Source organism: Colletotrichum paranaense (genome assembly GCF_030867605.1).
Source record: "Colletotrichum paranaense strain IMI 384185 chromosome Unknown Scaffold_11.1, whole genome shotgun sequence".
NCBI lineage: Eukaryota > Fungi > Ascomycota > Sordariomycetes > Glomerellales > Glomerellaceae > Colletotrichum > Colletotrichum paranaense.
Genome location: NW_026848969.1, coordinates 1,062,555 through 1,084,479, shown reverse-complemented (window position 1 = coordinate 1,084,479; position 21,925 = coordinate 1,062,555). Strand labels below are relative to the sequence as shown.

At 54.2% G+C, this 21,925-nt stretch overlaps 8 protein-coding genes across 8 annotated transcripts; 5 read left to right on the top strand and 3 right to left on the bottom strand.

Annotated features, from left to right (window-relative positions):
- Positions 1–845: 845 nt before the first annotated feature.
- On the top strand, positions 846–3,057 carry CPAR01_12679 (major facilitator superfamily transporter; the record flags this gene model as incomplete). The annotated part of the gene is made up of 6 exons (XM_060496934.1): positions 846–1,192; positions 1,245–1,747; positions 1,810–2,332; positions 2,604–2,640; positions 2,753–2,868; positions 2,916–3,057. 6 exons carry the CDS (start codon positions 846–848, stop codon positions 3,055–3,057), a joined length of 1,668 nt encoding a protein of 555 aa, XP_060344467.1.
- A 2,089-nt stretch (positions 3,058–5,146) lies between these two features.
- Positions 5,147–5,440, top strand: CPAR01_12678 (uncharacterized protein; the record flags this gene model as incomplete). Its single annotated transcript, XM_060496933.1, has 1 exon — positions 5,147–5,440. One exon carries the CDS (start codon positions 5,147–5,149, stop codon positions 5,438–5,440), a length of 294 nt encoding a protein of 97 aa, XP_060344466.1.
- A 596-nt stretch (positions 5,441–6,036) lies between these two features.
- CPAR01_12677 (transcription factor) lies at positions 6,037–8,273 on the top strand (the record flags this gene model as incomplete). Its single annotated transcript, XM_060496932.1, has 2 exons — positions 6,037–6,283; positions 6,454–8,273. The coding sequence occupies 2 exons, from the start codon at positions 6,037–6,039 to the stop codon at positions 8,271–8,273; spliced, it is 2,067 nt and encodes a 688-aa protein (XP_060344465.1).
- A 504-nt stretch (positions 8,274–8,777) lies between these two features.
- On the bottom strand, positions 8,778–9,597 carry CPAR01_12676 (riboflavin kinase; the record flags this gene model as incomplete). Its single annotated transcript, XM_060496931.1, has 2 exons — positions 8,778–9,287; positions 9,478–9,597. The coding sequence occupies 2 exons, from the start codon at positions 9,595–9,597 to the stop codon at positions 8,778–8,780; spliced, it is 630 nt and encodes a 209-aa protein (XP_060344464.1).
- A 1,313-nt stretch (positions 9,598–10,910) lies between these two features.
- Positions 10,911–11,630, bottom strand: CPAR01_12675 (uncharacterized protein; the record flags this gene model as incomplete). The annotated part of the gene is made up of 1 exon (XM_060496930.1): positions 10,911–11,630. The coding sequence occupies one exon, from the start codon at positions 11,628–11,630 to the stop codon at positions 10,911–10,913; it is 720 nt and encodes a 239-aa protein (XP_060344463.1).
- A 2,524-nt stretch (positions 11,631–14,154) lies between these two features.
- On the top strand, positions 14,155–14,838 carry CPAR01_12674 (uncharacterized protein; the record flags this gene model as incomplete). The annotated part of the gene is made up of 2 exons (XM_060496929.1): positions 14,155–14,173; positions 14,240–14,838. 2 exons carry the CDS (start codon positions 14,155–14,157, stop codon positions 14,836–14,838), a joined length of 618 nt encoding a protein of 205 aa, XP_060344462.1.
- A 1,257-nt stretch (positions 14,839–16,095) lies between these two features.
- On the bottom strand, positions 16,096–16,509 carry CPAR01_12673 (uncharacterized protein; the record flags this gene model as incomplete). The annotated part of the gene is made up of 1 exon (XM_060496928.1): positions 16,096–16,509. The coding sequence occupies one exon, from the start codon at positions 16,507–16,509 to the stop codon at positions 16,096–16,098; it is 414 nt and encodes a 137-aa protein (XP_060344461.1).
- Positions 16,510–19,456: 2,947 nt separating this feature from the next.
- On the top strand, positions 19,457–19,746 carry CPAR01_12672 (uncharacterized protein; the record flags this gene model as incomplete). Its single annotated transcript, XM_060496927.1, has 2 exons — positions 19,457–19,550; positions 19,595–19,746. 2 exons carry the CDS (start codon positions 19,457–19,459, stop codon positions 19,744–19,746), a joined length of 246 nt encoding a protein of 81 aa, XP_060344460.1.
- Positions 19,747–21,925: the final 2,179 nt, after the last annotated feature.

Genomic DNA, 21,925 nt, shown 5'->3' with positions numbered 1-21,925 from the left:
TTGGACCCTTCCATCCGCTCTCACAAGAATAGGCTGTTGGCTCCGATGCAGAACTGGAAGATCCCCAAGGCGATGTAGGGTCCAACGCAGCGTCATCCATCCCACAGTTTTGTCACCCATCCAGGGGGCTCTATGACACACCTGCATGCCCCTCTCCATCTCCTCTCCTCTCCTCTCTTATTCCCTTTCGCCGCGATGACGAGATCCACCCTAGTCCGCGGTGTGCTTCCTCTCGAAAGAGCGAACCGCGTTCTGGGCTGAATAATCGTCGAGAAGTGCATGGGAAAAATTGCCAAACGGGTCGCGCCGTCTAGCCATCCGGTCGTCTTTGACTAATGCGTGTGAATGGATGCGGTGCCGATGGCGCGAGGTCCCCACTATCCCATCCACTTCGAGGTCCTCGCGCCATTCTTTGCCTTGTTATCGGGAAAACTGCAAAATCCATGAAAAAGAGGTCCTCTTCCATGAACAGACTCGTCCCTTTCACTGTTTCTTATTCTGCGTCTTTGAAACAATCGGAAGAGTTGCAGTGAGAGAGGAGCCGTTTCTCCCACTTCCAAATAAAAACTACTGCCCTGCACATACCTCCGTTCGCAGTAACGCCCAGCCCAGCAACAGACTGATCTGATCCTGTCACGATCCACACGACCGCTGGAACTCGGAACCAGGCCCATAATAACCACGCGGGATATCCGTACAAATATCCGACATCCGCAATCGGCCGACTACTGCGCCCTTGATATCAAGTCGTTATCAAGCGGCCCTGAGTAAGACCTAAGTTGGAGAGAAAAAAAATTGTCGAGGATCGTTGTTGCTTTTCTCCCTTGCGGCGTTTGACGATAATCATGACGAACGAAGTCGAAAAAGACATTGAAAAGGCCGAGAGCCATTCATCAAATCAGGACGATGACAGCGCCACAGTTCACGAGGACTCGGGCTTCGAGCCCATCCGCACGGGCGCCGCCGGTACACGGTCACTCCGTCAGTCAAGATCATTGACCCGGACGCGGTCACAAAACGGCTACAGCTGTGACGACTACCAAGAGGACGACAGCTCGCCAAGAGAACCGGAAAAGGACCAGTATGAAGTGACTTTCGAGGGCGGCGACAGCGATCCCATGAGTCCACGTAGTTTGGGCAAGGCGAGAAAGTGGCTCATTGTATCCATTGTATCGTGCGCGAGTTTTTGCGTGTAAGTGAAGTCAATCATCGACTCTGTGATGAGATGTTGACGTGCAAGACAGTACCGCTGCGAGCTCCATCTACACCTCGACGTATGCCCAGATGGATGCAGAATTCGGCAACTCCCGACTGGTGAGCACTATTGGCCTGTCAGTCTTTGTTCTCGGCATCAGCTTGGGCCCCATGTTCCTGAGCCCTCTCAGCGAGTTTTACGGACGCCGGCCCATCTATCTCGTCTCTTGGTCCATGTATGTCATCTGGATCATCCCGTCAGCAGTCGCCAAGAATATTGCAACTATGATCGTTGCCCGATTTTTCGACGGTTTGTCTGGCAGTGCCTTCCTCGCCGTATCCGGTGGCACAGTGAGTGACTTGTTTGCTCGTCATGAGCTCCAAGCCCCTATGCTCATGTACTCACTTGCTCCCTTCATCGGACCATGCATCGGCCCGTTGATTGGTGGCTTCGTCAACTACAACGCACACTGGAGATGGACGTACTATGTCATGATCATCTGGGCTTTTGCGCTTTTGGTCGCCATTGTCGTATTCGTTCCTGAGACTTATCGTGAGTGTCCATGGAGGGTGCGCCCTCAGACTAGCTTGTCAGAGCTGACTTTTTGCTTCCAGATCCGATCGTCCTGCGGACCAAGGCACGCAAGATCCGAAAAGAGACAGGTGACGAGCGGTGGAAGGCCCCTGTTGAGAACATGACCAAGTCCGTCATCAAGACAATTGGCATCTCCTTGATGCGTCCCTTCCAGCTCATTGCCTTTGAACCCATGGTCCTCAGCCTCGACATCTTCTCGGCCATTCTCTTGGGTATTCTGTACCTTTTCTTCGGCGCATTCCCCCTCGTCTTCACAACGATCCATGGCTTCAACCTGTGGCAAGTCGGTCTCACCTTCCTGGGTATCCTCGTGGGCATGTTCCTTGCCGCCGCGACGGACCCCTTGTGGCACCGTATCCGTAGTCGACTCATGGCCGACTTGGAAAAGGAGACGGGCGTCGAGGGTGCCAGCGAGCCAGAGTTCCGCCTTCCACCAGTCATCCTGGGAGCCTTCCTCTGTCCCATTGGCATCTTCTGGTTTGGTTGGAGTCTTCATGTGCACTGGATCATGCCCATCATTGGATCCGCCATTTTTGGAGCTGGGTAAGTTCACATTTCCCTTCGCACAGCATCGTACCCATCATCCAAAGTTGGAAAAAGGCCCGTGGTTCCGCAACATGCGCATCTTGCTGCCGTGACAAGACAACCCCGTGGTTGCTTGAGCAGGCCATCTGCAGGCTTCTGCAGGTTCATGCGCTGGCGTGTGCTTTCGGCCGTTAGGTATGCTTTGTCAGGCTTCCACGGAGCGTGGGGTGGTGTTGTTTTCCCATCTTGTATGCAGGAATATGCAACTGACCGTCTTGATGTGCCGCAGAACTCTCCTCGTCTTCACTGGGATCTTTACGTTTCTTGTAAGTGGAATATGTCCCGCCAGCTCCCCGCTTGTGGCGTTCCAGGGGTTTGGAATCAGTCTCAGGCCCGGAGGTTACACGACAGGAATTGTGCTAAAGTTGGGGCTCACAGGTCGATGCTTATCCTTTATACGCCGCCTCGGCCCTCGCAAGTAATGCGTTTGTGCGATGCATGTTCGCTGGTGAGTTGCCCCGTGGCACCAACGCTCTCAACCACTCAGTTGGGAGGTGTCGTGTTTCGTTCGCGGTGCTGACTTGGACTCCCCTTTCAACAGCCGCATTCCCGTTGTTTGGAACGCAAATGTACAACAAGCTTGGATATTCTTGGGCTTCGTCACTGCTCGCCTTCTTGACGGTGGCCATGCTCCCGTTCCCATACATCTTCTTCAAGTATGGCAAGAAGATCAGAAGTCGTAGTCGGTTCGCCACGCGGGCGTGAGACAAGGCAGCAGAGGGCAGAAGTCCACAACGGACAAAAACGAAGTTGACGAAGGTGACAATGCAACGAGAGATTCAGCGAAGGCCGGTGAAGGATCAGGCGTGGACGGCACCGCACAGACTTTCCGCATCGGTGTGGAGGACCAGCAAAGAGGCTGCCGGGCTGTGAATGGTTGACAGTGACCGCATGTCGCCTCGCTGCCAGTGTTGTTGGTCGTGGGTGCGCATCTTGCCATGATGAGCGCGTTCCTGACCCAGGCAGTCGAGCTGGGCTGCCACTCTGCATTATTGGACGACTAGTGAGCGGGAGTCGGCGCGCAGCAGATGCGGCTGTTGATCGCGTCGATCGTCATGAGGTGGACGGCAGTAACCGTCTGCAAGTGCTCAAGGCGTCGGGCTGTCATTGATGGAAAGGTCATCAGGCAGCCATAGCGAGAAAGTTGGATGGTAACGCGGCATACGGAGGCTGGTCGAGTGGCTGCCAATGACGGGCGAGAAGCCTTGCTTGATTTTGTGCTCACATGCAATGAGATACCCCGAGCGGTTGATGGGCTGCAGATGGATAGACAGACCGACGCTCGGCACGTCGGCTAGAACCAACATTAGTTAATGCAATGATACCACCCTCATCCTCAGCGAGCCGTGGCACGTATAGCACTGTCACGACTGCCCAGGGAGGTGTGAAGCTGGGTGTAAGTCGTCACTCGGCCCTCGGCTTGGCTTGTCTTGGGATCAGGCAAACTGCGAACTGCGGATGTTGGATGTGGAGATCGTATTGGATCTCACATGCAGCAATGGGAACAGTGAGAATGCCAGATGTCCAATAAAGTGGCTTGCAGTTGCGTCGCTAACGTAATGCCGTGCGACTGAACCTGGCCATATTGGAATCGTTGAGACCAAGGCGCAGCAGATGACAAACGGATGGTCATTGTTTCCTGGGTTCGAATTCCGGTCTTGTCGTGGATGATGTAAGTTGACATGATGGAATTCAAATCGTGGGTGAGGTGAGCAGAATATGGCCTGGCCAACCTGGTCCGGATCCAGCTGCGAGGATGTGAAGTTGCGAGTTTGTGTCTTGAGGAGCCTTTGCTCGGATTGCATCTGGCGCAAGTGGTATGGCAAGGCAAGTAAGTGCACAGGTGCATAATATGTAAGGCAAGGTATTCTGCAGGAGCAGGCGGCAGGCATGTGTCCGACTTTTCAACTACCCCCTTCCTTCCTTGAGGTATCCGTAGTACCTACCTACCTTACCTTATGTACGGTATTAAGTCCAAGAAAGTACAGACGAAGATGGGTTGTTTCCGTTTCTGTTCGGAACTACCGTACTGCCTTCCACAGTCCACAACGGTTACTGCAAGTCCGACTGTCCGTCACCTTAGTTTGGATGGATGCGACGGGAAGGAGAGAAAGTCACCCCAAAAGTGTCTCCGACCCTGCCTATGGTGCCACGGGCGCCAACTACCTACACCAACGGGAGACTCGAGGACCTGGATGACTGTGCAGCCGTAACAGCGTTCCGTCGTGGGAAGGACAGACTTGTGCATTGTATTATATACATCTTCAACATCCCGCTTTGTGTGGTGCTTCATGTAGCAGGAACTCATAAGGCACGAAAAGTGGATTTCTCGGCCGGTGCACCCACATTCCCCCTCAGCCCAACGAATGACGAGTGTGACATTTTCTCCAAGAAAACCCCGCAGCTCAGCACGCAAATCTTTGACCAACAGCAGCGAGGCTGGGGCATCCGTTTTCTTTTTGGGCCTGTTAACTGCTGTATTTCACTTACCACCTTACGGATACTGCCCGTAACTTTGGTACCTTGTCTATCCCGTCCCTCTCGTTTTCTTTACCGGCCGCCGCCAGCTCTGACGACAAACCTCTCGCGTGCTCCTCTTCCACCCGACCGAGGATAAACATCACGACTCCAAAATCTGCCCCGACCTCCCGACGACGCCGCTTTCCCCTCAATTGCGCCGCTGCGCTTGCGATCGAGAACCTGCGAATGCGATCCGCCCTACCAGTGCTACTTATTGCAAAGTAGCCCACCAAACTCCCGTACCGCGTGTCAATGCTTGCATCAGACAAGCACAGGGACTACGGCTTCCTGCATATACCATTTACTCCCTCGACCTCTAAAAACGTCCCTCACTTCACCCCGGCCCAGCGCCGTCAGCCGGCTATCCGCCCAGCGACTCTGTCTACCACCTTGTCCCCGCGACCTCATGTGGTCCGCGACGCGAACACCGGTCTCGAGACGACTGCGCCAACCATCGAGTCCAAGGGACCTAGTCCTGTCGTGACGAGCACGTCGCACAAGAAACGCCTCTTTCCTCTCCACCAACTCACTATTGGAGACTCCTGACTGCTGAGGATACGAGCTGTGGGAGACCCAAGGCTCGCCGCCTCCGTTCTTTCTGCCCTGCTCTGCTTGTAAGCCGCCTGCCCCCCCTGCGGCGCAAAGAGAACCAAAAGAGAGAGGGAGAAAACAAGGCTCTACCCGACCTATATCGCGGGAGCGCACAGCGCCTATTTCTGGCCCTATTCTCCCATACTACGTCGTCGCGGGAAACCATTGTCCGGCTCGACTCCTATTCGCAGACTCGAACTGCCACTACGCACACGGGTCTTGGAGATAGTTAGTCACGCAGTGGTGGTGTACTTTGAGCTGTGTGTGTGGCAGCAGCCCAGCTAGAAAGAACCCCGGCGTGTGTCACTCTACACCAACACAGGAGGGATTTTCTGCTTTCTTTCCTATTATACGACGCCTATCCAGCGCGACGCCGGGCCCGCCCACATACGTTTGAAAGTGAGCCGTGTGGTTTCGCAAACGGACCACCAGCGACATTCGTGGACCGGGGCTTGCAGTGCCGTGCCGTGCCGTCACTGCGCCAGCTCCCGCGCACGCCGTTATCACATTTCTGCCCAAGGGGAGGCTTGTATATATAAATCCACGACACCATGCCTGACGGCCAGGACGACACCGGGCCAGAGGTCTCGGATGCCATGTCAGATAATGACCACGACTACGACGACGACACCCCCGTAAGAGACGACGACGACGAAAAGATGGCTGAATCTCACGACAGTGGCGCCGATACCAACGGCGAGGTCAAGAAGAAGTACGATCCCAAGGATCCGTCACGACCAAGGAGGAAGAAGGCTCGCCGGGCGTGCTTCGCCTGCCAACGAGCCCATTTGACTTGCGGTAAGCTTTGCCCGATTCCTCAGGGTCCGGCTCGCGATAGTCTCTGGTCAAGTGAACACCCGTGAAGTCATGTAATGTTTTGACAAAAACCCCGTGGTAACCGGGGTTTAGCTGCCTACTCCACTCACATGGCCGTCTGCGATGCAACCTTGCTGATGGGATGGCTACAGGAGATGAACGACCTTGTCAGCGATGCATCAAGCGTGGACTCGCAGAGGCTTGCCAAGACGGCGTCCGTAAGAAAGCAAAGTATTTGCATGATGCTCCGCCCGAAGCTCTACGGCCCGTACTAGGTCCGAACTACAACCCGAACGCGGCGCCCGCCCGCCCTAACGGCCAACGGCATCACAGCGGGGCCTCGGATACGGCCTCGACAGCAGGCAGCACGTATTTTGGTCAGAGCTCAACCGCATCATTCCCCGTGTACTCGGGGCAGCAAACGCCTGTCGGCATCCCCGATGGCCTGCCGTATCAGACGCAACCATCGCCGATATCACCGTCTTTTCCGCAGCCGAGCAACACTGCTCGATCCATTGGCGGCATGATCTCGCCGCAGGTCGCCAACGACCCCTTTAATACGTTATTCGATCCAAGCAACCCAGCAATCTTCAACTTTGATCTGGAAGGGCTCAACTTTGGCAGCCAGTACGGCGCCATGGAGTTCGGCATGCTAGGGCACATGTCATCAGGCGCAGCCGAGACCCCTCCGCGTGACGGCTCCCTGTCAGGACCAAGTGGTGAAGTCAACTTTGGATCCACAAACGTCTTTGGCAACAATGGCAATAACCAGTTTGGCCAAGTATACGATAGCGGTATGATCAACGATTTCATGGGTGTAGACCAGTCTTCCAACGGCATGTACCAACAAGGCAATCTGCAACATGGCCTTCCACATGCCTACGCCATTGCTGCTGGCCCAACAAGCCTACATAGTCCAAGTACAGACAACACCGCCAGCCCGCAACCTACTAACTTTACCTTTGAAGGATCTCCAAGTGGGAACTTTGGCGCTGTTGGAAACTCCCAGACCATAACCGCCCCGACGCGGCCCAAAGCAAAGACCGGCGCCCCTCAAAAGAGCGGCCCTCACACGCTGCTCGGCAAGAGGCAACGCGACCCTTCGTCCATTTACGAGACCGTAAAAGAGCCGTATCCGTATCTCGCCGGCTTCCACGCTCTCATCGACTACCTGCCGAAACGCTTCTCGGCCAATATGACGCTGCGCATCGCAAAGGCGCTCGCCAGCATTCGCCCGTCATTTATAGCCTGCACCAAGACCCTCAGTCGCCAGGATCTCATCTTCATGGAGAAGTGTTTTCAACGCACTCTATTCGAGTACGAAGAGTTCATGCACCACACCTCGGCGCCCACTATTGTCCTCCGCCGTACTGGCGAGATTGCCGCCGTCAACAAGGAGTTCATCGCTTTAACAGGCTGGACCAAGGATGTTCTCCTCGGGAACGACCCCAACTTGAACGTCAACACCGGCGGTACCGGGTCGACGACCAACAGTGGCCGCAATACTGGCCGTGCGGGCTTCTCAACGCCAAAGGCACCCGCCGCAACGCTTGCCGACCAGATCAAGAATGAGAGCGGACCACGGAAACAGCCCGTCTTCATTGCCGAGATCCTCGACGATGACAGTGTGGTTGAGTTTTACGACGACTTTTCGCATCTTGCTTTTGGCGACAGCCGAGGCAGCGTCAACCGCACATGTCGGATCCTCAAGTACCGCACGAAAGAGCAGACGGAAAGCGCGGCGTCGTCAGACATGACGCCGCAGCAGGACCCGCGCAAGAGCATACTCAGCAACCGCGTTACCCGAATCGATGGCGAGCACGGCATCTCAAAAATTGAGAAGGACGGCAAAGTGGACTGCCGGTATTGCTGGATGATTAAACGAGACGTATTCGATATCCCCATGTTGATTGTTATGAACGTGAGTATCTCTGCTCTTGAGAGTGTGACTGTCGAAGAAGACATGGACTGACAGATTGCAGTTTCTTCCATGCTATTCCCAGAATAAGGAAACTCATGGACTGGCTGTGTGAGGTGAGGTACTAAAAAAAAAGGGCGATCAGAGCACACAAGAGGGAGGGGAGAGGCATTGGAGGCGTTTTTCACTTTGATTCAAAGGTCCAGTGTGTTCTCTCGTCATTTGTTTGACATTACCATTTCTCGTTACAGGGAGAGGCCGGGAAAGGCGCATCTTTGCGGAAAGGATTGATCGATGGTCATATAACTCATTCTTTCCTTCACAATACTTCACTTCAGCCAACAACCCCTCGGGGAGAGAGGGGAAATACCCAAGGACCCTATATGTTTTGGACAGACAGAACCTTTTTTCGAATGAATGCATTCTTCTATATTTCTAACGCTTCGTCTGTTTGTTGTTTGTGTACCTTTTGTGAAGAGACTTCATAATCATGAGAGGTGAATGAGACAAGGATGTGATGTGATCATGAGAGATTTCGGCTTCTCGTTTTTGCAGAGCCTAAGCCTTGGGCAGCTCCTCAACCAACCACTTGGCATCGAGCGTCCCGTCCACGGTGCCCTTGGGCCGCAGCGCCTTGGGCGGGTGCCACGCGTCCCTGGCGAGCGAGTTCCTGGCCACCTCGCAATCGGTGTTGATGTCCGCAATCAGCGCCTCGAGGCTCTTGTAGTCGAGCTCGTCGCGGACGAAGCCCAGGATCAGCAGGCGCATGTGGGCGTCGTAGAAATCGGCGGAGAACTTGTGCAGGACGTGGACCTCGGCGGAGCGGACCGTGTTCTTGTAAAAGGGGTTGTAACCGATGGACATGACCATGGGGTAGAGCTGGAAGTCGATGTGCGGCTGCGCGGGGCCGGCGCCGGCGGTGGAGGATGTGCCGGGGGCGGCGACGCGGTCCGGGTGCGAGGCGGGCAGGGAGAGGGAGGCCCAGCCGAAGTAGACGCCCGATTTTATGGTGTCGATCCAGGGGGTGAGGGAGGCGTCTACGGGGAGGTTTGCGGTTGGGATGCCAAGCTGTGGTGGGGTGGTAAGTATTGGGATGGAGGTTTGGTGAGATGTTGTGCTCGGGGAGGATGGTGGGTAGATGAAGAAGTATGGGGGTGTGAGTTTGGGGCGTTTTGTGTAAAGATCGTGAGAATGAGCAGAGCAAGAGATGAAATCGTCGGTGAAGTGGTTGCCTTAGAAAAAGCCGTGACCGACTTACCTCCTTGGACCCCCGACCGAAGCCAGAGATAACCTTGCCTTCCATCTTGTACGGGTAAGGAGCCTCCGGCCCCGACTCGGGGCCGACGATGAGGGGACGAGTTGTCTCTGTTGCCACCATCTTTGCTGTTTTTGGTTTCTCCTGGCCTCTCTCTTGACTCCTTTTTGTACACACTGCCCTCTGTGTTGAGAGGTGGTTGAAATGTGCGGTTGTCGCGATGCTGATTAATCCAACACCGAGGTGAGTGAGTGAGATTCTCAACAGTAAGCCTGGTGGAGCTTGGTATCTGGTAAATGTGTTAATTCAGGGGAATCAGACGCAACGAGGTAGCATAGCTTACATTGAAAAGAAGTTTGCGGCTGTAAGAAAAGATCTCAAGATTTTTTTTTCCCAGTGTGAGAGTGAGAAACGTCAGACAGATTGCGACATTGGGTGAGAAGAGAGCCGCTTCGATGATGAGATGAAGGTGGTGGTGGGGCTGCGGGATGAAATGGAGGGGTCGTCGTTCCGGTGTGACTGATTGGAGCCGGAAGGTCCAATGCGGGCGATTCGGGCGGCTTCGATAAGGCTCTCGAGGGAGAGTGGGTGCAGGTGCAAGTGCAAGGTGCACCTGCCCTGGTGCGTTATCGATTTTGCGATCGGGAGGGGCACGACGTTGCGCCAACCAACCTCAGTGGGGCCTCCCTCTCTTGCCTTTTGGAGGGGGAAGGACAAGCCAGCAGGCAGGCCGGGGGGCTGCCGTATGACAATGCAGTCATCTTCTTTGTTTATTCTCTCGTCCGATGATTTTCACAGATTCAATTGATTCGTCCCGTGTAAGTGTAAGACGTGAGCAGGTTGATCATAGGAAGCACAATCAATTGACTACATTTCCCAAGAAGTAGATCCATTATATAAATAAGTAGATGAATACATGATATTCTGTTGCCTGGACGCAAACTTTCTTCGTTTATCTAAAGACAATTGGGTGGTATTTCTCTTACACGAGGGGATATCAACAAATTCCAGCAAAACTAATCAAATCCGACAATATCAACAAGGGGAAAAGGGAAAAAAAGGTATCACGATGTTGCTGACGGCCTCGTCTCTCAACGTTCCCACTGACAACGGATGGAGACAAGATTCGTGATTCCACACGAAACAAGCTTTTCTCCACCCGAACCGTTTGTCACCCATCATCCGCGATACCCGTGACCTGTGTCTCTTGCGTCGCCATAACCACGATTAAAGATGCCATTGGGCCATAAGCAGAGTGTAGCACCTGGCCGGAACGCCGTGATACCACTGAAACATCCCGCGAGACGAGACAGATGGCGTGAGACCAGGAGAGGAAAAGAATAATTCCGACGAGGGGCGTACCTGTCCTCCTGAGAAGGCTTGACCTTGGCTCTTTGGGTGTCACTGACAAACACCCGTCTGAACCTCCCCGAGACCTAAGACCGTGGCCAGGCGCCGTGCTTCCACTCGGTCCGCCCAAGCCTCACAATCTCGGGCGCCTCAATGACCCACAGACCGGCAGGCGCCTTGCCCTGCTCGACGAGGACGGCAGCGTGCACAGCAGCGCGGGCAATCACCTCGGCCTCCTGGCCAAACGTATCCTGCACTCCCCGGTGCAGCATACCCAGCCCGCGAACGACGGACTGGAACACGCCCTCGCCGGCGCGGCTCTCTTCGCGCGCGCCCAAGATCAGACCAGGCTTGAGGATGATGCCGTGGTCGAACCCGGCCTCCTTGATGGCGTCCTCGACGCCGTTCTTCATCTTGCTGTAGGGCGCCTGAGCGCTCAGCGCGCCGCGGGTGCCGCCGCTCGAGATGAAGATGAAGGCCTTGGAGCCGGCGGCCTTGGCGGCTTTGACGAGCTCGACGTTGAGGTCGTGGTCGATCTTCCACTGGTCGGCGATGCTGCCGGCCGCGGCGCGGGTGGTGCCGAGGGCGGAGAAGACGACGGTGGGGGTGGGCTGCAGGGCGGCGAGCTTCGGGGGCCAGGCCGATGTGTCCTGCTCGATGACGGGCTTGAGGGTCAGGCCGCCGGCTTTGGGGGGGCGGCGGGAGATTGTGTTGACGGCGGCGAAGGCTTCCGAGGTGATGAGGTTTCCGAGGATGTGGGAACCCACGAGGCCGGTGGAGCCGATGACTGCGGCGTTGTGCGCCATTGTGTTGTGTTTGGGGTTGTTGTTTTGTTAGAATTTGGATCAGATCGGAGTAAGACTGTTTTTTGCCGTAGCTTTTCCCTTTGTCGCTATGGAACAGAGAGGAGAAGAAAAGGTGAGATGATTGAGACGACGAAGATGTCGGGTCCGACGGGTTGGGTGTCTGGCGCAGTGGTAAACGGGTATGGTTGTCTGTGATGCTGCAGCGGTTGGCGCTTCTTTCCTGTCTGTGGGAAAAAGAAGAAGAAGAAGAGAACAAGTTGAGAGAGAGAGGCGCGAGAGCAGAGTGCAGGACGTCTGTGGGATAGGTTGATGCGGGCTTTATGAGAGCTTGGCTGGCGCTGGAGCTTTTTCGAACCCTAATGAAGCTTGCTTGATCTTTACAATGTCTGTGTGTACTTGGTGAGACAAGGCCGTGAGAAGGGGGGGCGTGGTGATTTAAAGACGAGGCTATATGAGGGGAGTGCGAGACTGAGCACAGAGGGATGGATGAAGCGTAAGGCTATTGTACCTTTTGATGGTAAGTCTTAGGCAAAGAGACGGAGAGGTCGAGAGTAGACGCGTGTGCTGGTTGACGAGCTGGAGCGGAAGAGGCAGGCTGTCGAGCAATGTTCCTTGGATATGACGACAAGTTGGCACCTGCGTCTACGACTGGAGACCGTTGACAACTAGGATGGTACTTGATGGGGAGGGGGTGTTTGCGAACTACAGCGGGGGGAAAGAGAAACCCTAAAAGAAAGAGACGATTGCGAAAAGTTGGAATGATTTGTCTTTCAAACTGGGACAGGGGAGGTCGGAGCGGCTTTCCACTTATCTCTTGAGTGTCTAGTTGCTCCCTCTGCGGAAAGTGCAAGTATAGAGGTTATTGCAGATGTCTTTGGATTACAAAGAAGGCTCCACTCTCTTAACGCCGTCACGGTAAAAGAAGTAGAAGTAGGTACAAGGTAGTGTCGATGTGGAATGACGCCGGGGAGACCGCCTCGGGATCATGACAACGGCTTCTCCACGCTCGGGGTTCCACATCAGGTTCGCAGAGTCTCGAGCTTTTCATCTCTGATTTTGAGAAAGGGAGGGGGTTCACGGTTCACCTTGAAGTCCGTATTGGCCTTACTTGGCGGTTACTCATCTACACCTACACCGTGGAGCACAATCTCGCATTCAGGCAAAACGGCCTTTGCATGAACTTGAAGAATGCCAAAGCACACTTCACACATGACTAGTAGCTACGTACTCGGCTAGAAAGCCCTGCCTACCTTACCTTACCTTGGTCATGCTCTATGTCCTTCCAGCCTTTTTTTGACCGCAAATCCGACGAGACGTTTTGGGTGTCTACGAAGCGATAACGAGAACCGAAGAAAGAGAAAAAGGAAAGGACGGGGGAAGGAAGCCGAGACGGAAGACCTTGAGCTGGGAAAAGTCCGCAAGTCATGCAGAGCTCCGCCTTACACGGAGAGCTCGGTGGCTGCTTAACGCCGGATGGTGGATCTTCTCTCTCTCCGTCCAGATATGATCTGGTGAGCTCCTCAAGCCTCCCCAAAACATTGTTCTTTCTAAATATTTTTGACTGGCTCATTTAATATCAGTGGTAGATAGCCTCCGATGACTGGTGTTCAAACTTTCAGTGGCAGCTTTCAAACTCAGCCTGTAAATCTACAACGAATGGTGTCAGTCTTGCCTTTTCGGCGTTAAGGCCCACACTGGACGGACGTGGGGAACGCGGACAGTCCGCCGAATTGTAAACTCCACCACCGCGGAATCCGCGACTGCAGAATGCGGAATTTCTCTCAATTGAGATCGTTCATCAGCAAGACCTTGGTGACGGCTCTCCGAAGAACCTGAAAATCATAACGAGGAGAGTAGCAAGTTGTACTAAGCCGAGAGGTAGAGTTTCCTCTGATGGGACGTTTTTGACTTGGTACCTGCTGTCGTACGTTCAACCGATGAACATTTTGAAGAGACCTTGCAACACTGGGAAGAATTTTATGACCTAAGAATCTGAAGGAGATCAATCGATTATAGCCATCTCATGGAAGAATATCTCATTGAAGTTACAGAGATGGAGGCTTGTCAGAGTTGAAGAGATAATTAGGTGAGATTGCTCAAGATGAGAGGTGGATGAAGCAAAGGCAAGGCGAGCCAGACTAACGCGGGGTGCCTGATCCCTGCAGCCGAGCTCCACGCTAGAAGCTCTCCGAGGTGGGCTCCGACTCCAATCCCCCGCGGAGGCTGGAGCTCGCTGCTTTTCCCCTCCCCTTTTCCAATTTCTCCCACCCGTCCATCCCACCACCCCGCGTTGACCGAGACGTGCGACACCGAACGACTGCCTAGGCCACATCATCGCGGCAGACTCCATCCTTGAACCAACGAAACCAAGCCAACCACCTACATCCTCGTCCTCCAACCCAACCTCGATTCCTGGGTTCTATCGGTGGACCTCTATCCAGAGCTCAGTCTGACCTCGTCGCTCTCCCCAAACTCATCATACAGAAAGATCTGCCGAATCGAAGCAGCAGAACATCCGCCCGCCATGGCTACACAATACGAAGGTATACCAATAACCCTCCTATGCTCTCCCCAAACTCAATCCAACAATGACTAACTCCCCAAATCAGTCGAGCACAACATCAAGCCCGGGCCCTCAACCCAAGACGGAACCCGCCGCATCGACATGTCTTCCTTCACCTCCTTCCTCTCAAACCTCACAACCGACAACCACGCAGCCGCCTCCGCCGCCGCCGCCGCCCACCACAACCCCCACGCGACACCGACCCCCGTGGACGCAGCAGCCCTCTACACCCTCCTCCAACAACAATTCCAAACCCTCTTCTCCACCGCGCCCAACACCCAAAACGCAGCCTTCCTCTCTTCCCTAGTCGAGGCCCTCGAATCAGACATCTCCTCCCCGCCCACCGAGATCCCGGGCGTATCCCACGAGTACCTCGACTCCCTCGACCGCGTCCCCAAGAAATCCCTAAAGGAAGACGAGGCCTGCCCGATCTGCGCCGAAAAGTTTCTCGACGACAAGTACCCGCTCGTCGTCGAGCTCCCCTGCCACAGCAGCCACCGCTTCGACCTCGAGTGCGTGAGTCCCTGGTTGAGGAGTAAGGGCAGCTGTCCCATGTGCCGCAAGGATTTGACCAAGAAGAAGGAGCCTGTTGTTGTGGTGGATGATGATGAGGAGAATGATGATCCTGATGGATTGTATGCTTGAAGGCTGCCAGTGTGGCTTAGGTGTGGATTGGGATTTGCGAGAAGAGAGAGAGAGAGAGAGAGAGAGAGAGAGAGAGAGAGAGAGAGAGAGAGAGAGAGAGAGAGAGAAAGAACGAGATATCATCGGCATGACGATCGGCAGACGACAGGCGCGCGGTGGGAAGGGGAGTAGGGGATATATCGAATTCGATTGGAAGTGAGTGGTTTGGCGTTGAGGCTGCATTTGATATTCCCCGTGCATATTACGACGACTTGAGAAGAGTTGGAAACCGAGGGAGAAAAGGAAAAGAAACACAAAAAAATACAAAAAAACAACAATGGGACGACCGATCGAGGAATCGAACTTGGATCCCGAAATAGACAGGAGTCTTCACTGCCTAACCGGGGCCTCTGCAGCCCGATTAACCCCTCGACCATACGGCCCAGGTACTTGTTGTTGACGAGTGGTGATGATTCATCGGCTATGGAGCCTCGCGAGGCTGTCTGATGAGTATTCTGCGGCGGGTAGGTCATATCCCAGGCGGTCAAGGTAGTGAATCACTCGGGTGTCCTGGATCACACATACACTAGCCCCGCCTTCAATTTCCATACGTATAGCACACGAGATATCTAGGTCCATGGTAGGGAGCTAAGTAATGCGCATGGTATATATCAGGACTGGGGATTGATAGCTCAGGATACACACACACACACACACACACACACACACACATCTGGCTTGAACCACCTAGGTAGGAGGCCTGCCTTATCAGAAGTCTTGTGCCTTCCTGTCCTAACAACAAGTATCGGGCCTTGGTGACCGAGGGGTGAAAGCCGTGAAGTGCTGACTAGTGCGTGATGCTCCGTACTCTTCAGGTCTCCGGCGCTCGAACCTCGGTCGGCTCCTGTTGTTTTTGCTTTTCTCTGCTCTTGTGACTGTTTCATGGAGATTTTGTCTTGTGTGCAGGCAAGCAATCACAATTGTTTATAGTCCAGCACCAAGAAAGATGCCGGGTGAGCTCAGAAACTGCCTTCCGTGTTTTCTCAATGGTCATGTAATTAAAAGCCGAGACAGAAACGATATCTCTCCCGGTCCTGATGCTGATGATACTGATATTTTCCGTTACCACCTCTGCCATGCCATGCCATGCCACCTTCCTCCTCACCTCCCAGTCAATCCCAACCCCCTTCCTTCTCGCCATGAATCTCCCACCCCCTTCGCCAACACTCTCATCACGACAAACCCAACACCAAGTTTTCCACTCCACGAGAGCAAACCTCACGCCTTCCCAGCCTTGGGCGCGCTTCCAGCACCACTACTCCCCTCACCGCCCCCCTCCTTCCGCCCAGCACCCTTTCCGCCCGGGTTATCCCCCTGCGGCTTCGACGCGGCCTGGTTCGCGCCGCTAACATCAAGCGTGCCGCTGTCCTCGCTCTTCTCTCCCTTGGGCCGCGTCGTCGACGGGTCAAACGCCTCCTTCTCGTGCGCCACCTCCGTGTCACGGCCCGTCTTGGTCCCCTCATTAGAGGCCGGGTTCAGGGACTCGCGGTCCTGGGTGTCCTTGTACGCGAACCTCGTCGTCGAGGATGCCGTGAAGGGTCTCGTCGCGGTCGCGGGGATCGAGGCGCGGCATGACGTGCGGGCCGCTGTTGCGCGGAGGGTCAGGGTGCGGAGGAGAGCTTGGGAGGTCATGGTTGTGGTTTTGTGGTTGTAGTTTTGTGGTTGTAGTTTTACGGTTTATGGTAATGGGGGGCGAAGAAGTATGTTATGAACCAGAGAGGCTGCGTCTTTCTCGGCGTGGAATTGTAGTGGCAATTGAAGAATTGAGGTTCCGAATGATGGAAATACTCTGCGTAGAGGTTAGCAAATGAATTGCAATCACGACATAGGACTGTGAGGGAGGAGCTACCTTAGCTACGTCGAGATGCTCTCATTCGGGACCGTGACGTCATCCATACGTTTAGCCAGACCAGACAGGTGCGACTCTGGCCACTTGCGGCTTACCCCGGATTCTCATCAAATCAATAATCATTCTTATTTTCACCACCTACTTGCATGATAAGTCTCCATCCTCGGACTGACTGCATAGTCAGCACAGAATGACATGTGTATACCGCGCAATTGGACCAGGAGCTGGCGCCAACCTAGCTCTTCCAAGTGCCTCTAGATACTGTAGCTACCCATAAGCTATTCCGGTGAGCTTAACAAGATCTCTTCGTGTCACCTTGCACCACCAGCAAATCAACTTTGAAGCGGCTCAATCGCCGACAGTTGATGCCCTGCCAAGAGCTTGAGCTTCTACGTTTGTTCGGAAAGATCCAAAATCTTGCGCCGTCTAGCGTTTACGGCCGAGTTGACCAGACGGCGCTCTCTGGAGAGCGCCGCATTCGGACTTGGTCTTGACGCCACACACTGAATGGAAGGCTTGCCTTTATCAAATCGTTTCGATCTCGGTCCAATCCGGTAGAAACTTGGCAACATGCGTGTTCGTCCACGGGCAACAGAGAAGGCCTAGACGACTATTGATTGGTCTTGTGGTCGTAAAGTCGACTTGCGCCATGTCTGCATCCCATCGAGGCAGTCTGATCGATATAGTATAATATCCTCATCCCCAATATTCCTCTTTCATGCTGACTGTTGACGTTTGAGATTGCTAGAGATCGCATCACGTCCAACAAGAGCGACTAAGCCGTTGGGAGCGGCTGACCAAGGGGCTCAAACGCCATGCTGCGATGTTGTCGTTGCTCTGCACATTATTAGCAAAGGCCTGACTGTCGCTGTCGCTCCCCGTGTCTGAAGCTGTAGATCTCGGCCGAAGCGATGCTTGAGCCTATTAGTGCCTGATTCGCTGAATACCTCGGGTGGCGCGGGATGGCTGCGTGACAAGTCCGAAGGCAGTCGGCCAAGCGGACTTGCATCCTTTCAGACATTAACGTTACCACCCACGCAAATTCCGAGGCTTGGCTTTCGGGGTGCCCATTGCTTTGAGTCCACAACTTTTACAAGGACCAAGCCACGATCGTTTGCGCCTCCTCCAGGAACGATCTTGAAGTTGTCCATAAGCCGGGTTATCCACTGCAATGTTCCTCCTAATTCTCGCGGGATTCGGGACTCGACGATATTAGTCCAAACGCCCGGATGTGTGATCCCATTTTGACATAAATAGGAGGCGGCACAGCGCCGATGATGGCGCGTGCAGAATGAGGTTGCAGACAACGATGACTGTAGACCATTTTCAGGTTAAGCGCAACACTGGTTGACACTACCTTATGCCACACCATATGCGGACTGAAATGAGACCCTTGTTTAGGATCCTGCTGGCCAATTCATCCAAAATCTGTCCATGTCAATGTGGTATATGTCGTATGTAAGACGACCACTTACTTGTGATGATCGTTTGTTTTTCTACAGCCTTGTCGTCCGGATAGTCCTGAAGTAAGCAATGCCACCCGCCCCCCTGATGCGGCGAGCCTGACGGCCTTGTGTCTCCCGGCTGACCGGCGAGAGCCGAGATCGTATGCATTGTCAAATTCAGGGCCATGCAGCAAGTTGACATGGTTTCCACGCTAGCCAGGCGAGCTCGAGACCAGTTTTCAAACGGAGAAATTTCAAACAAGCATTTTAGACAGCAGTCCGACTCTTTTGCTGATATGGAAGCAGGGGATCGAGCGTCGCACTCTGCTTCTCGACACGCGACTCGTGAGGGAGGCTGATCGGCCGTATACATGACCGAGTCACATTCACCCGATATTCCCATTTCATGAGACTCATTGTTGTGTCTGCAGCAGCTGGCCATTCGGCGTGTGCGTGCAGTTGTTCCGGCTCGCCACAATATACAATGCAACGTCGAGGGTCGCGCTGCGGACCCAGGTTTGGTTGCTTTCACATGACTTCTCATGTGCCATCAAGCCTTCCAAGTATCAGTAATAGCGACCCCGTTTCAAAAATGGAAGGTGGGCAAGCTTAAATATATTGAATACGGGGTTAGTTTAAAATGAGGCTCCTGACAGACGCGTCGAGATGTCAAAAAATCGATACGACCAATGCGTGCGGCCTACCATGGAACTCGCGGGGCTCCGTTGGCCCCTGCTTATGGGGCCTGCCAGACTAGGCGAAGGGGGCCGACTTTCGCGGCAGTATTGTTTTGGGTTTGAATGTGATCTGCGGGATCAGCAGCGTTAAGAAGCGAGGCCTGCAAAGAAAAGTCCACCACGACGTTATTGCCGGCGGAAAGTCCTCAGGTGAGCCGCGACGGCAGAAGGTCTGCCTGGCTGCCAGCGTGTCATCAGGTGTCAAATGTCGGATAAGGGGGAGCCTAGGGGATCGCGTTGCGTGTTTGACACGGAGATGACCGGTGATGGATGTTCGCGGGTAGGCTCCTCCAGTTGGAACTCTGAAACGGAGCCTGCAGATGTTGGGATGATCTTTCTGGTCGGCATTGCGCATGTTGAGAAGACTGTGCCTTCCATGCCTTCCGCTGCTACCGGAAGTCTGTTTGTGGCATCTTTGTCATTTGGGACTGCGTATATTCGAGATTTGAATCAACAAGAACTTGTCTCTTTCGGGTTACGGCGGTTGCAAAGGGGTGGTTTTCCCTCTCCTTATTTTGGATATTTCGACATGTGCATGTTTGACATGCATGACGGGGCGTGGCGTTGAACGGAAAGGCTGTCTTGTTTGGTCTTTTGCTCCGACAGCGGTTACCATCGCAGCACCTCAGCATGTCGAGGCTGACGTCCCGTCTGCACAGGGTCCTATCGGGACCCGCGTGGCCCAGTGGAGGACAGGCGGGAAAGAGACGAGTCGCTAATCTGGGACGGCAGGAAATCTAAGGGGCAGAATTCTTCCAGAAGGCCGCACAATGTTCCTATTCCATGGACCACATCGGCTCAATGTCTCGGATTGATCCAGCCCTGCACGTCGTTGTAAAGGTGGAACCATCGTCCGTCAAGGGCGAACATGGCGGCACGATGTATGCAACTGGTGTTGAAGAGATACGCAATACAACCATTCCCGAGTACTAGTTGGAAGCGCAAAAAGGATGCATTCGCCGTGGGATTCCCCTACTAAGTCGACCAGCCCTGTCTCGTGGTGGATTGCACGAATACAGGCGGCTACGCACGAGCTTTGGCGTAATGTCGGTGCCGATGAGTCCTGATTAGTAGCGGTCACAAAGCCAGACGCGCCGACGGGGGGAAACATCTCTTGCAGGGTTGGTCCGGCCCACGATGGCCACGAGTCGTACTCCGTAGGATGTCGGACCTGCCAGCCCTGGAAGGAAGTGGAGGTCGTACCTAGCAAGATGACGCATCGGTACTGCGAAATTGACGAGGCTCCATGATACGATATTCTGGGCCGTACTCATAAATTGAAAAGTGTTGTCACGGTGGCTTGCCATGGCCAGCAGTTGGGCCTCTGTAATCGAGTTTGCGGCCGAGCGGCCCAAAACTCCAAGCAAGATTGCGGGAGGTGGGATACGGATACGGCTGCACATTCTTCGCACGTGGCTGGCAAGGATGCCACATTGAATTGTCGCCGCCTACATATTAACCTGGCCTGAAAGCGGCAACGCTCCTATGCGCCGCCCGTTTGCAGGGCGGGATGCAGTTGGCTGTAGTAGCATCCGTGTTTTCTGTGTCAGCTTCTGTGGGTGTAGGAATGCGGGAATGCGCTAGTTTGACGCTGGGTTTCCATGCTCTCTGGGTTGTTGGTTTCCAGGACTGCGTTTTCGTGCCAATAGTGGATCTGACTAGATGGATCGAGGTATTGATTCCAGCGTCTTGATCCAAGCATGTTGCTACTTGTCAGCAGATCCGACGACCGATAATTTGTGGCATTGCGGATCTTCAATGCTCCGGTAGCTCCGCTACGTTCATGATGAATGCTATAGAAACGTTGTACACTCGGAAGCTCGGAACAGGCCCAAGATGGATCCATCGAAGAAAAAAAAAGACAGCATGGAAAGCTAAAGTTCCTAGGCTGGAGGACCGAGATGCTCGAGACTCGGCCGGCTCGCTAGGCCAAGGTCCGTTCGAGACCCGGGGCAGTTCATCGGCGGTTGGCCTCGTGGCGACGGCACCTCAATCTGAGCGGCGGGCATGGCGTGGGACGCCGCGTGCGTTGTGCCCTCTTGTCATGACTGGCCATGGCTGCAGCTGGCAAGGCTCGCGGGGGAGCGGATGATGTGCCTGCGGGCTGAGGCAAGAATTAGCTTCTTCCGATGTCCAGCTAGTGCGATGGACTTTGTCGTTCTTGGGACTTTTTGCCCCAATTCGTTGTTGGCCAGGCTCAGACCTCAGAGACAGAGGCAGGATGGTCTAAGGTAGATGCGGAAGGTTATGCGGACATCGAGAGACACTACGGATTTGGTCAGGTCGAGGCTGGCGGCTGCTGGTCCAGTTGATGCTTGAAATCGACTGGATGTTCGTTCGAGCTGCCCGTTTCAAATCGAGTCTCGAGCCCAATGTTACCGAAAGAGCAGCTTCAAAGTTTGGTTGAGCCCCGGTGCCGACGCAGAAATAGACAGACGCACCGTTGTGCCCTTTCGGTACAGACTTGCTATCCAATGTGAAGTCGATGTCATGGGGTAAACATTCTGATTCTGCAACTATCCGAGGAAATGATGGTTAAGGCCCTCAAGTGATGTGCGATTGAACGTACGTACCATGCGACGAAGCAGTCAGCAGGAATTGTCTACGAAAGGAGGCACAATCATCTTTCTTCTCTTGCTGGAACTAGTTGTGAATATCCGTACCTACCTTACCTTGACATCTGATGGAAACATCTGTATAGGCAGGTACCTCAGTAGGAAAGACTGGACGGAACTCTGAAGGACTATACGGCGTACCTACACATGAGGGAGGTTCCCTCGTCGGAAGGTCCAATCCAACTCACTTTGGCGACAGGCGCACGCTCCTCGGAAGGTCCCAGGGCGCCCAAGGAAACCGACAAATCACAGCAGGCGCGGCCTCGAGGATACTTCGGACCATGTGGATACCTTGGAGTACTTGCCCGTCTCAGCAGGCTTCCAGAGTCCAGAGTCCAGACGCCATTTCAAGTTTGCACCGGACGAGCTGCTCCTGGCTGAACCATGGACCTCAGGTGGACA